Here is a 14,072-nt window from a genome sequence, read left to right on the forward strand (position 1 = left end):
CAGGCTGGACATAGTTCCTTTTTTTTTTGGTGTTTTTTTTAAACAAAACTTGCAATTGATTGTGGGGTATGACTATTTATGCACCCCCTTGACACCTAAGACATTCTCCAAGTGTGGTTGTCCGACGATGTTTCTATCCGGAGATATGAGTATTTTCGTTTTAATGACGTCATCGATGACGCCACACCTCACATGACTATTTATGCACCCCCCTTGACACCTACATGACATTCTCAAAGTGTGGTTGTCCTTAAATTAAAGTTAAATTTATGGTTATTACATTAAGCGTCGAGTGTTCTTACATTAAGCGTTAAGTCCGTTATTATATTAAGCGTTGTGTACTATCTATAAATTTTGACTTAGACCATTATTTAGATAAAACTTAGACCTCTAGGGAAACCCTCCCCTCCCCTCCGTAGAAGTGGCAAAAGTGACGTGCACCCCTCCCCTCCTTCGTAGAAGTGGCAAAAGTGACGTGCACCCCTCCCCTCCTTCGTAGAAGTGGCAAAAGTGACGTGCACTACACAACTTTCCCGCGTGTCATAGAATACATGCGGTTATGTGTGCTCGTTGAGTTTTGCTCGTGCTTGTTGAAAACCGCCACAATAATCCTCTTGAAGGGTTATGTGTTTAAAGATTAAACGGCCCTAAATTTGTATGGAAATCTACGCGAATTTAAAGACATTGCTATCATTCCACAAATCTTTGGCACCATACACCCCATACACGTCTTGTTCTGCAACAATGCGGCTTCCAAATAGCAACCCTACTAAGACAATTGACGCGTAAAAAAAGACAAAGAATCTGATTAAAAAGGCATTAAGATTACATGGGTTTATCTTTTTGCTCTATTCACTCGGCAGGTAATACCATTCAATGGGGGATAAAGTACTTTCCTTCAAAGTGCAATGCACGATTTAGCGTTTGTTTGGCAAAATGAGCATTCTTTGTGATATTCGATCGTCAGAGTGGTCAACAGAGCGTGGCACATCTCCCCTGGGGTCAGCTGTTTCGAATAGCGCACTCGGCGAACATGCAAGAAATTTGCATTTGCCTACGTCTTTAGGCAACCCCATCCGACACCTTGTCTCTGGTTTGGGGTTCTTTCGCTAAGTCGACGAACGGCCCTAAGACTTAACACCAAGACGTCGGAGCAGTGGATGTATTTGTAGACTTTCGCAAGCACTTGTTTTGGGTTGGATATTTGTTGACGTTTTTCTCATTTTCACCTCAAGTTTGATGATATAGCGGAGGGTTAATTACTTATTGTTCAAGAGAAAAGTTTGGCAATTCATCTTCCAGCATAAACTACATCGTCTATCTACAAGTTTTACCGTGAAATAAGGAATGACTGATATATAAGGTAGTGGTATTATTATAAGAGACGTGACAAGAATGACCATGTAGAAACTAGATCTTTTCAAGTAACTTGAACTGCGTTCCTCAGAAACGTCAAGTCATTTACGGTCTTGGCACAAGTTGCTCGTATTCAGATGTCTATGCAATATGTTTAACGACGATAACTTATCTAAAAAAATTGACCATACTGTTTACGTCGATCATAACGCAAATGTAATTGGGGAATATTCAACAAAATTTCTCAACTTTTCCGACACGGACGTCTTACATGTGACCAACATCGATGATCAAAATACTATAACTAAACGAAGTTTGGATTCCACACAAGACTTTAGTTGTTTTCAGAAGATCGATTTAATGGTTCAAGGGAAGCAAGTCAAGCAAGATATAGCGTGGGAACCAAGGAACACTGCTTTCGAGTTTAAAAACGATACTACGCACTCATCAAAAACTATGTTTATTACGGCAAATGAGTTTGACGATTTGAGCGAAATAGCATGTAATGAACTGGCGGAAGGTTTACCAGCGGGGAACTTAGAGCCATGGAATTATAAATCCCGGTCTATTAACAAAGGTTTACAGCGGGGAGTGAACCGTAGCGACTGCCTGACAACAAGATGCGATAGCCCTAATGAAGTCGTTATTCACCCAAGCCATCATCACGTCACAAAGTCACGGCACCAGACAAAACACAACGCGAAACACGCCACGCGGGTTTTTTCGATAGACTCACCAAATGAAGACAGCCAGGGAAAAACCGCAAACATTTCTGATAGCGCCTCTTTTCCGTCAGGTGATCACTGGGTTATATACTGCGGAGATGTGACATGTGAAAATGAAGAAAATGAATCGGGTCTTTCAGAGAGTGAACCTGTATCACCTGTGACAAAGAGAAACAAAAGCTGGTTCCCTTTAAAAGAAGAAGTTGGCCCGACTACTATACAGTTCTTTCCGCCCCAAGGAGGAACACAGAGTGAGTTTGAAGTTATTCCTACGATATTTGAGGGTCAAAGAGTTTGTTATGGTGAAATGATTCTGTCGCACGATCCGTTTTCTGCTGTCGAAGAACACGTTATCCCTGTGGAAGCACGTGATCGGAAATCGCAGTTCTTTGATATGGTTACTGAAGAAGCGATTACTCCGACGCTTGCAAAGAACAAGAGAACCGTCTTAGGAATTACAGAAGACGAGATAAGGGTATCTGAAAGTGGGATTAAAAGAGGATTAAATGAAAGTGATGATATTGAATCTCTTTTGGAACGCTTGATTAGAGCACGAAATTGTAGCTCGCCTCAAAATATTCCGTTCTTAGACAAGCAAAATGTCTTACAAGTACGTTGTAATGATAATAATGTTGAGTTATCGGATGAAAAATCTCTTGTTAGGTCTGACAGTGAAGAGTCCTTGAATTCTGTCAGTTCTACTGAGGAATTAACACTGACTGAACGAATACAAAACGTAAATCGCGCCTTTGAATGGGTGCGGGCTGAATTGCTTGCAATGAAAGCACAAGACTTTACGCTAAAAATGCAGTTTGACTCCATCAGACAAGAAATGCGAGCGATGATAGAAGAACAACAGGAATATTATGCGGACATTGGTAGCGGAACCAAGAACATAATTCTGGTAGAAGAATCTCTAATTGATGACAAAGCGTTACGTGAAGACAGCGGTTATCATTCAGATACTCCGTCCCAGTCTGCCTCGGACTCAACAGGTGGCGCGGATGAGATACAACAAACTCGTGCGCATGCTACATATTTCTATGAACCGCTGCCCTCTTATACGAAAATCAAGAAATTGCCGGCTCGCAAATCGAGAAACAGCGGCAAATGTGTATTTGAGTTTGTCCTTTAAGTGGCTCTTTTTCACGCACGTTCTCTTTAAAGTATTTGAACTGGTGAAAGAGTGTTATAGGCTATAAGCTAGCTAGCCGGCTCTCCGGAGAGCTAGCAGGCTAAGAGTGTTACGTCTGATCTAATTATTCATCCCACATTCTAATGCTAGAATATATTATATTTATAATAACATAATTGTCTATATAATTTTTGCAGTTGTTTAAGTTAACAGTGTTTTGATAGCTATAATGCATTTTGTATCACACAAGTACTGTAAAAAGCGAAAAAAAAATCTTTGACATTATATACGATCTTTAAACAGATACAAATATTTAACAGGCCCCCTTTGGCCGCCAAAAAGTGGGTTATTTCTAACCATGATAGGGTCGTCAAATACTGCCCCCCCCCCCCCAAACAAAATCAGGTGTGTATCTGGTTATTGTTTAGCTTAGCTAAACAAGAAATGAAATAGAGAGTTAAAGGTTCAATACAATTCTGAGAAATGGAATGGACAACCATTCTCGAACCAATTTACTACTCATAGAAACTATTTGACGCCATTATATTTTCAATTCTTCTGTTGAGAAGTGAGATCTGGGGGGAAGGCTGCGAAGACACGTTAGAAAAAGACCCCGCTGAGGATAGTTCACACAAAACTAAAATGGCTCCCGAAGGTTAATAAGTATTGCAGCTCAAATGCGTGCCGTGCGGAGGTTGGATATTCCACAATGCTCAAGCTAAGAACAAAGCCAGTTAGGTCTAAGAAATTCAGACTAAACTAAATAAGTGTTACTCTTAAGGCTAGAATTCTGTTCAAATAAACTAAAAATATTTTTATCACGAGGGTTCAGGGGACATATGGCTAACACAACCTTGGAACATCACTTTATTATTTCAACCGTTTGGTTTCACAAATAAGGGAAACCATTCAACAAGCAAGTACTTTTTGGCGATGTCCTTTTGATTCTACATTGTGGTTTAAAAATGTCAAAATGTGTTGACTTGTTGTCTATGACAATTTGTCTCGGGAGTTTTTCTTTTTCAATACTGATACTGTTTTTGTTGGCGTTCTAGCTTTTGCAAATGTCTTGCTGTTGTCGCTGTTTTCTAGTTGCTTTGCTGCTGTTCTAGTAGCCTACGTGTAGCCGCTGACTCGTGAATAACTATTCACTTTTCTAGTTGTTGCTTTATTCTAAACGATCTTGTTGTTACTGCTGCTCTTGTCCTTGTCGTTGCATCTGTTGCTGCTATGGTTGTTGTATTCTACTTGTAATTATTGTTGTTGCTACCGTTCTTGTTGTTGTTCTAAGAAGCATTTGAAGACTGAGGCTAACTGTTTTATATGCTATTTTCTCGGATTTGTAAAATCTCAACTCTAAAAATGAGCATCTTTACGCCTTTACTAAAGCGCAGTAGTCGTTGTTGTTGTCAACGTCGTTCTTTTCGTTTGAAGCCTGTGGTGTCCAAGGATGTCTTTGTATTTTGACTGTCATTTACTTTTTCTTGATGATGCTGATTTTGCTGGTGGTAGCATGCCGGTCTTGTTTCTTTTTTCTCTGATTTGTAAAATTGTCAACTTTAAAAGTCGGCATCTATGCCCTCTCTCACTAAAGTGCAGTAGTCGTTGTTGTCAACGTCGTTTTTTTCGTTTGCGACTTGTGGTTTCTTCGTAATTTTACTGCCATTTACTTTTTCTTGATGACACTAATTTTGCTTGTGGTGGCATGCCGGTCCCCCATGGTCGCCACCACCAAGTACTTATCGTCCTCCACCTTGCATGGTCGCATGTGTCCCCATGGTTTGTCTCTGCCTGCCTCATGCGAGTACCCGTGGCTTGGCCCGCAACATACGAGGTCGTACCTAGTCCCCGGCGAGGGTGAAGGGAGACCCAAGGCGTCATAACCTTCGTACTGGTACATGTTATAGAACATGTCATCTGTTGGCAAATATTGGCTAAAAAGTAAAGGAAACAATGAGATACGATTTTAAGATACACCTTTTAGCTTAGGGGTCGACAATCCAACCTTTAAACGGAGAGATTTTTGTTGTTGCTGTTGAGCAGGGTTTTTTACGGTAACTGGCATACAGGATATCCCCTTTTTTATATAAATTGTTTATTCCTTGGCCGAAAAGATGCAGGATGTTGTTGTCAGGATTTCTGGGGTGGGAAGTAAAAATAAACCTGGGCCGCCTGACCAGAAAGCACTCTGTTCAGCGGCCAACCGATTTCATTTGGGTAGGTACGTTATAATGATATTATATATTGTCCTAACCCTCACTTTAAGCCTTAGCCTAACCCTAACCAGGGACAAGTACGAGACTGCACGGGCTTCCCAAAACAACCCTATTCAGACTGAGCTTTTTTGAGCTGTCTGTGACGGGGGGGCTAATATTTCATGAACCGCCTAGCTTGACCATCGAACTTACAGACAATGAGCACCAGCTTGCAAAGAATTTTCACGCCCTATTTTGGATGTGGTTGAACAATTATGACGTCACAATGTTGTCATAAATACGATGTCTAGCTATTGCCTAAATTATCAGATCTCGGGTTGAAATCATTTTGCATCATTCAGATATGTCAAAATCAACCCTTTAACGGCCTCTTACAGTGAAAAAAGGCCATAAAAACGTTTATAACATTTTTTGTAAGAATTTACGCCATCTAAAAAAAATTTGGAATTACAGAAAAAAGTATTTGCATGCATTTTTTACTGCTCATAGTAATGATAAATGCGTAATATTAGCACCATAATATAACAAAATTGAAATAGCAAAATTTACCCACCCCTCCCCCTAACTTTTTCCGAGGTAAAAAATTCTAGCGCTGTTGTGAAACTTGTCATCTAAACAAACTTTTAAAGTCAAAAGAGACATTTGAGAGAGACAGGACCAAATATGAAAAATTCACACCTTTTAGTTTTTGGGAAACTAGTGTGAAAAAAAAAACAGTTGCCATGGTAACATGGAGCGTCTCCTCGACATGTCAATGGTATCAAAACGTCCGCAGATAGATATTAGGAAAAGTCAACAAGTTTGAGCTTCTTAGCTGCTATGGTTTAAAAGTTATAGCAATTTTCCCGGAGGCGGGGCTTAAAGAGCCTCCCCCCAGTCTGAATGGGGTTAATTAAGAGCTTTATGGAATAGGCGACAAACAGCTGTTTCGTCCTTATTAGGACTCGTCAGCATGGCATTTGCCTCAGTTAAACTTCATCGGCAAAAAAAATGCAGGGCGACTTCGACTCGAACTAAGTGCTTTAAACCACAGCTCAGATCCATGTGGGATTTAGAGCTGCGACCGGGCTAGCGTGAGGCCAATTGTGCGGATCACGCATGCGACCTTTGCTAGTCTAAAACTCCGTCGGATAGCCAAACTATCCTTGCGAGTATGTATACATAAATGTGGACTTTAAAATCACACTAGCATACACACATTGGCACCAGTCGGGCCAAGACGGGACGCTAGCACAGTCTATTACCCGTGCTGTCCATGCTGTCCGTGCTGTCCATGGTTGCCGAACTGCATGGGTAATAGACTGTGCTAGCGTCCCGTCTTGGCCCGACTGGTGCCAATGTGTGTATGCTAGTGTGCTTCTAAAGTCTACAATTCAATAAGATTATTAAATAATCCCATTGAATTGTAAAAAGTTTGTGTTGCATAGCACATAGGATTATTGTTTAACATTTAACAAAATCCCCATAAAAAACGCTGCTTTATAATCCTATTGGACGCAACGAATACACCTACAAAGATATTGAGCGTGACCCTCTGGCGTAACGCGGCGTGCGTTGTGTTACAGGCGCCACGGGATACTTCCGGTTTAAGTTACCCGAAATCCCCCTCTTGTTCCTAGTAGTCGTGCATACATAACACTAGTAATTAAATAATTTAATAATCATCAGACTAAATAACCAGATAGTTAAATGAAAATTTTAATTACCTCGAGTTGTTAGTCAGCATAAGTCCGATAAAGTTGTCGGAATAATCAAAGTTAAAAGGACAATCCCACAATATGTGCAATCGAGCGTCGTTCTGCATTTTGTAGGTGACGATACCACTGACTCCTGTGGCACTCCAGCTCCCAGCAGAGTGGAAGAGACATTCATCCTCCGCCATGGCACGAATGCTTGGATCTGGGGGGATCTTTACCTTCCCATGGTAAAGGTAGATCTTGGTAAGTTCCATCACCTCATCTGTCTCATTTTGTATAATCATCTGGTTACGCCGCGAGCCTCCTTCTGAAGCCAACCCGAACCATGTAAAGCCTGGGTTATCTAGCGAACTGATAGCCCCAGCTACTGCGGCGACTTTCTCTGCATTACTCGCAATCGCCCCGATAGTCGCTCCTACCGCCGCCATGCTAGAGAAAGTTTGATTGTGTCTTCTGAGTTTTTGATTTTATAATTGTCTGCATGTGACCTGTGACGTTTGCTCAAGGGAGTGGTTTCTGAGAATACCGGAAGTCAAGTACAATTACCTAGAAAGCGAAAAAGGGTATTTTTCCCAAGAAAGAACTGCGGAAAACAGAAGATGGTCGCAATTACCCATCATGCATAAAACATCCTTTGCCATTTACTTATTTTCTCTGTGAAAAAAAATTGCTTTCTACTACTCAGAAAAAATGATAAAAAATAACACCCTTTTGTAATCAGCACCAGGGACTGATTCATCACTAAGAGCTGAAAAATACATTTGTTAAAAAATAGTCAACGTTAGACTTGATTGATGTGGGATGGTGTTTACACATGCCTTTTATTCACCTCAGCAAATAGCTGGAGCCAAAGAGCAACTGTGTGTTTTTCTTTTTTTTTTGGGGGGGGGAGGAGTGAGTAAATGATTGTGTGCTTGAATGATCTGACAATTATTCGTGATATTGTGATCTCTCGAGGGAACATCAAACCTTTCATCAAACCTAACATAATTTCAAGTTTATTACCACTACACCACCCATACCCTCACCACTACACCACCCACACTGTCACGACTACACCACCCATACCCTCACCACCACACCACCCATTACCACTACACCACCCCCATACCCTCGACACTACACTACCCATACCCTCACCACCACACCATCCATACCCTCACCACTACACCACCCATACCCTCTCTACTACACCACCCATACCCTCACCACTACACCACCCCCATACCCTCGACACTACACCACCCATACCCTCACCACTACACCACCCATACCCTCACCACTACACCACCCATATCCTCGACACTACACCACCCATACCCTCACCACTACACCACCCATACCCTCAACACTACACCACCCATACCCTCACCACTACACCACCCATACCCTCGACACTACACCACCCATACCCACACCACTACACCACCCATACCCTCACCACTACACCACCCACAACCTCACCACTACACCACCCATACCCTCACCATTACACCACCCATACCCCCACCACTACACCACCCCCATACCCTCGACACTACACCACCCATACCCTCACCACTACACCACCCATATCCTCAACACTACACCACCCACACCCTCACCACCACACCACCCATACCCTCACCACTACACCACCCATACCCTCACCATTACACCACCCATACCCTCACCACTACACCACCCATACCCTCACCACTACACCACCCATACCCTCACCACTACACCACCCATACCCTCACCACTACACCACCCATACCCTCACCACTACACCACCCATACCCTCACCACTACACCACCCATACCCTTACCACCACACCACCCATACCCTCACCACCACACCACCCATACCCTCACCACTACACCACCCACACCCTCACCACTACACCACCCATACCCTCACCACTACACCACCCATACCCTCACCACTACACCACCCATACCCTCACCACTACACCACCCATACCCTCACCACTACACCACCCATACCCTTACCACTACACCACCCATACCCACACCACTACACCACCCATACCCTCTCCACTACACCACCCATACCCTCACCACTACACCACCCATACCCTCACCACTACATCACCCACATCCTCTCCACTACACCACCCATACCCTCACCACTACACCACCCACACCCTCACCACCACACCACCCATACCCACACCACTACACCACCCATACCCTCGACACTACACCACGCATACCCTTACTACTACACCACCCATACCCTCACCACTACACCACCCATACCCTCTCCACTACACCACCCATACCCTCACCACCACACCACCCATACCCACACCACTACACCACCCATACCCTTACCACTACACCACCCATACCCTTACCACTACACCACCCATACCCACACCACTACACCACCCATACCCTCTCCACTACACCACCCATACCCTTACCACTACACCACCCATACCCACACCACTACACCACCCATACCCTCTCCACTACACCACCCCTACCCTCTCCACTACACCACCCATACCTTCTCCACTACACCACCCATACCTTCTCCACTACACCACCCATACCCTCTCCACTACACCACCCATACCCTCTCCACTACACCACCCATACCCACACCACTACACCACCCATACCCTCACCACTACACCACCCATACCCTCTCCACTACACCACCCATACCCACACCACTACACCACCCATACCCTTACTACCACACCACCCATACCCTCTCCACTACACCACCCATACCCACACCACTACACCACCCATACCCTCACCACTACACCACCCATACCCTCTCCACTACACCACCCATACCCACACCACTACACCACCCATACCCTCACCACTACACCACCCATACCCTCACCACTACACCACCCATACCCTCACCACTACACCACCCACATCCTCTCCACTACACCACCCATACCCTCACCACTACACCACCCACACCCTCACCACCACACCACCCATACCCACACCACTACACCACCTATACCCTCGACACTACACCACCCATACCCTCACCACCACACCACCCATACCCACACCACTACACCACCCATACCCTTACCACTACACCACCCATACCCTTACCACTACACCACCCATACCCACACCACTACACCACCCATACCCTCTCCACTACATCACCCATACCCTTACCACTACACCACCCATACCCACACCACTACACCACCCATACCCTCACCACTACACCACCCATACCCTCTCCACTACACCACCCATACCCTCACCACCACACCACCCATACCCACACCACTACACCACCCATACCCTTACCACTACACCACCCATACCCTTACCACTACACCACCCATACCCACACCACTACACCACCCATACCCTCTCCACTACATCACCCATACCCTTACCACTACACCACCCATACCCACACCACTACACCACCCATACCCTCTCCACTACACCACCCCTACCCTCTCCACTACACCACCCATACCTTCTCCACTACACCACCCATACCTTCTCCACTACACCACCCATACCCTCTCCACTACACCACCCATACCCTCTCCACTACACCACCCATACCCACACCACTACACCACCCATACCCTCACCACTACACCACCCATACCCTCTCCACTACACCACCCATACCCACACCACTACACCACCCATACCCTTACTACCACACCACCCATACCCTCTCCACTACACCACCCATACCCACACCACTACACCACCCATACCCTCACCACTACACCACCCATACCCTCTCCACTACACCACCCATACCCACACCACTACACCACCCATACCCTCACCACTACACCACCCACATCCTCTCCACTACACCACCCATACCCTCTCTACTACACCACCCATACCCACACCACTACACCACCCATACCCTCACCACTACACCACCCATACCCTCACCACTACACCACCCACACCCACACCACTACACCACCCATACCCTCACCACTACACCACCCATACCCTCTCCACTACACCACCCATACCCACACCACTACACCACCCATACCCTCACCACTACACCACCCACATCCTCTCCACTACACCACCCATACCCTCTCCACTACACCACCCATACCCACACCACTACACCACCCATACCCTCACCACTACACCACCCATACCCTCACCACTACACCACCCACACCCTCACCACTACACCACCCATACCCTCACCACTACACCACCCATACCCACACCACTACACCACCCATACCCTCACCACTACACCACCCATACCCTCTCCACTACACCACCCATACCCACACCACTACACCACCCATACCCTCACCACTACACCACCCATACCCTCACCACTACACCACCCACATCCTCTCCACTACACCACCCATACCCTCACCACTACACCACCCATACCCTTACTACCACACCACCCATTCCTGCGTTTCTTTTTTTTTCGTCATCATAAGAGCTGTTTGATATCTTGATTGTTGATTTATTCATCTTTTGACATCAACCTTAACAGCCTGACTTCTTTGAAAAATGCTAAACTAAATGGCACGTATTGAAAAAACGCTAAACAAATACTCCTTGTAGCAGCTCTGTTAGCAGTGTGTGCAAACGCAAGCCTCATGAGACTTGTCAGTACTACTTTGCATGTTCCTGTGCTAACACTAGTGGTAGACTGTGTCTACTCCTATGACATCTGCTCACTAAGATTTTCAAATAATATTGACTTGTTGTCAGCTTGTTTTACTTTGTTTTCTTTTTGCATGTATTGTATTTCTGCTTTAAAAATGACATCAAATTAAATCGTTTTCGTATAGCAAAAAACTGATACAAAAAACTCCCTATGCATAATGCGTCTTTTAAGTAGGCAGGCATATATAATTTTTATTTGAAATCACTAAAGGTCAATAAAATTTAAAGCACAAAACAGACTCAAAATTTAAGAAAAAAAAGGGCGTTACTTTTGTTCATTTCTTTTCTTACGATAAGGACTAGCTGTTGGTAGCGGAGGAGTGGAAGGTGGATGGGGATGTAAGTGATTGATCTGTAAATTTACCCTAGACATAGCGATATTTTCGCACTGAAATTGTGGCGCGCACACAATAACATTTTTTGCGCATTTTTATTCTGAAAGTTTTATTGACTGATCTTTAACCGTTATTTTGTTGTTTTATCACGCAATTCACAGTTTCCGTAGACCATGCTACACGATAAATGACAAAGCTCGCGGACTATTGTTTGGGCCCAGTCCTTGGAGGACTCAAACAATAGCAGATCCCATTTGCTTTAAACAACACAAGAATATGTGCTTAGTAATAAAAACAAAGCATCATCATAACAAAGCATATATCATGGTTGTAGTTTTTTTTTCTCTGTAGTGTGTTTTACTTCATTAATGAACTCATTTTAAATATTGTAACATATTTGTAGACAAAACTATAAAGCATAAGCTAGATCACTCTGGTGTGTCATTAATCCATAATACAGACTATTTGTAGCCTAATTCGAAAATAAACGTCCCTTGGAAATACTGCAAAGGCATAAAAATTTTATCTGAAAAATCAATCCCTACCCCCCTCCCCCAAAAAAATCCTGGGTACGGGCTGACGATAGATAACGGGGGGGAGGGAGGTAGTAGTGGGTAGAGATGCTCAAGCCATTTTGTTTGTTTGTTTTTTTGTTACTGTTTCTCAATAAACCTGTAAGTTTGTTTTCAAGTCATTTTAGGATCAATTTACAGTTGAAATGGCCTTGTCTCTTCCTGGTTACCTACATGTCCCCTTCCACTGTGTATTGACCATATGATGACCTCTCAAGAAGCAAGGGACTCGTGTATCATATTTTATAAGAAACGTGAGTTTGGTTTCTAGAAAAAAATTCTTTGTTTGCACCGGAAGATCGTGGGCCCTATATTACTATAGCCTTCTAATGAGAGTAAGTCGGTCCTGGATCGGCTATTCTATTCTGCTTTGTTTATTTCTCATCTGTAAAAAGCAATAGAAAATGGGTTATATAGGTGTCCTCTAAAACACTGAATTGATGTTTAGATTGAACAAACTATTTTAGTGAAAGGATATGACGGAATGATGCGTGTTTAATGAAAGACATTTAAATTCGCGTGTTTCGGTAAAAGCTAATGGAGGTGGGTGGGTGTGGATCCCATGCATGAACATTGTATTCAATGCATAACACCTTAACCTCCCCTCCCCCCATCCCTTTTTGTGTTGATTACTCTTGGTTATAAACCGCTTTTAGGCAGACGGTTGAGAATTCCCAAGTATGAACATCATTGCATTGATTTTTTTTGCCTTCATACGCTCTCGTGTCTGAGCGTTATTTGATTTACACTGCCTTACAGGTTACCACTTCACCATATAGATACTTACATGCAAATGCTCCCATTACTACTTCCAACATTAATACAATGCGGAACCTAACTTGTTATTTTTCTTATCAAAATCACAGATAGGGCTTCTGCAAATTTCGTACTAATGAGTTCTCGCGCAGTGTGAGGCCCAGCTTGGATATAGCCCTTGGCAACCTCGAGACAATAAAATGACTGGTGTCAATGATCATGGGTTCCTCGTCAGTGGCACAAGCAGCGGGAAAACTCGAGAATTTCAGGTCAATATGACTCTGCTGGCAAAGAAATAGAAGCGCCCGCTGTAATGTTTACTTTTGGTGTAGTTTACAGATTCGATATGCGAGAATTAAGAAGTCAAATTTCGAGTAGATAAGTTAAGACCAACAACTGTGTAACATTGTATTAGTCTCGACAAATCGCTATAGCAACATCATGTATTTTAATATTAATAACAATTAACAGAAAGACGGCAAAAGAGAATGGTAGCTTTATTACAACGTGTTTCTACATGAAATCGAATATGGGTAGAACTATTTGAATATTCAATGAAAACATCCCAAAATGTTCTGCATTAATTGTTTT

At 43.7% G+C, this 14,072-nt stretch overlaps 1 protein-coding gene and 1 long non-coding RNA gene across 2 annotated transcripts; both read right to left on the reverse strand.

Moving 5' to 3' along the window:
- Nucleotides 1-4,070: 4,070 nt before the first annotated feature.
- Nucleotides 4,071-7,588, reverse strand: LOC5513636 (tereporin-Ca1). The gene is made up of 2 exons (XM_001633857.3): nt 7,139-7,588; nt 4,071-5,150 (listed from the first exon to the last, which is right to left on the reverse strand). Exons 1-2 carry the CDS (start codon nt 7,555-7,557, stop codon nt 4,883-4,885), a joined length of 687 nt encoding a protein of 228 aa, XP_001633907.2. The 5' UTR covers nt 7,558-7,588; the 3' UTR covers nt 4,071-4,882.
- A 4,300-nt stretch (nt 7,589-11,888) lies between these two features.
- LOC116618935 lies at nt 11,889-13,648 on the reverse strand. Its single transcript, XR_004296426.2, has 2 exons — nt 13,513-13,648; nt 11,889-13,110 (listed from the first exon to the last, which is right to left on the reverse strand). It is a non-coding gene; the product is annotated as an uncharacterized LOC116618935 (long non-coding RNA).
- Nucleotides 13,649-14,072: the final 424 nt, after the last annotated feature.

Source organism: Nematostella vectensis, chromosome 3 (assembly GCF_932526225.1).
Source record: "Nematostella vectensis chromosome 3, jaNemVect1.1, whole genome shotgun sequence".
NCBI lineage: Eukaryota > Metazoa > Cnidaria > Anthozoa > Actiniaria > Edwardsiidae > Nematostella > Nematostella vectensis.

What these genes read in the sequence shown, in the direction of transcription:
- LOC5513636 (XM_001633857.3), bottom strand. Translation starts at nt 7,557, where the DNA reads ATGGCGGCGGTAGGAGCGACTATCGGGGCGATTGCGAGTAATGCAGAG. An exon ending in ATGCTGACTAACAACTCGAG is followed by an intron (nt 5,151 to 7,138) that starts GTAATTAAAATT and finishes TTTACTTTTTAG; the next exon opens with CCAATATTTGCCAACAGATG.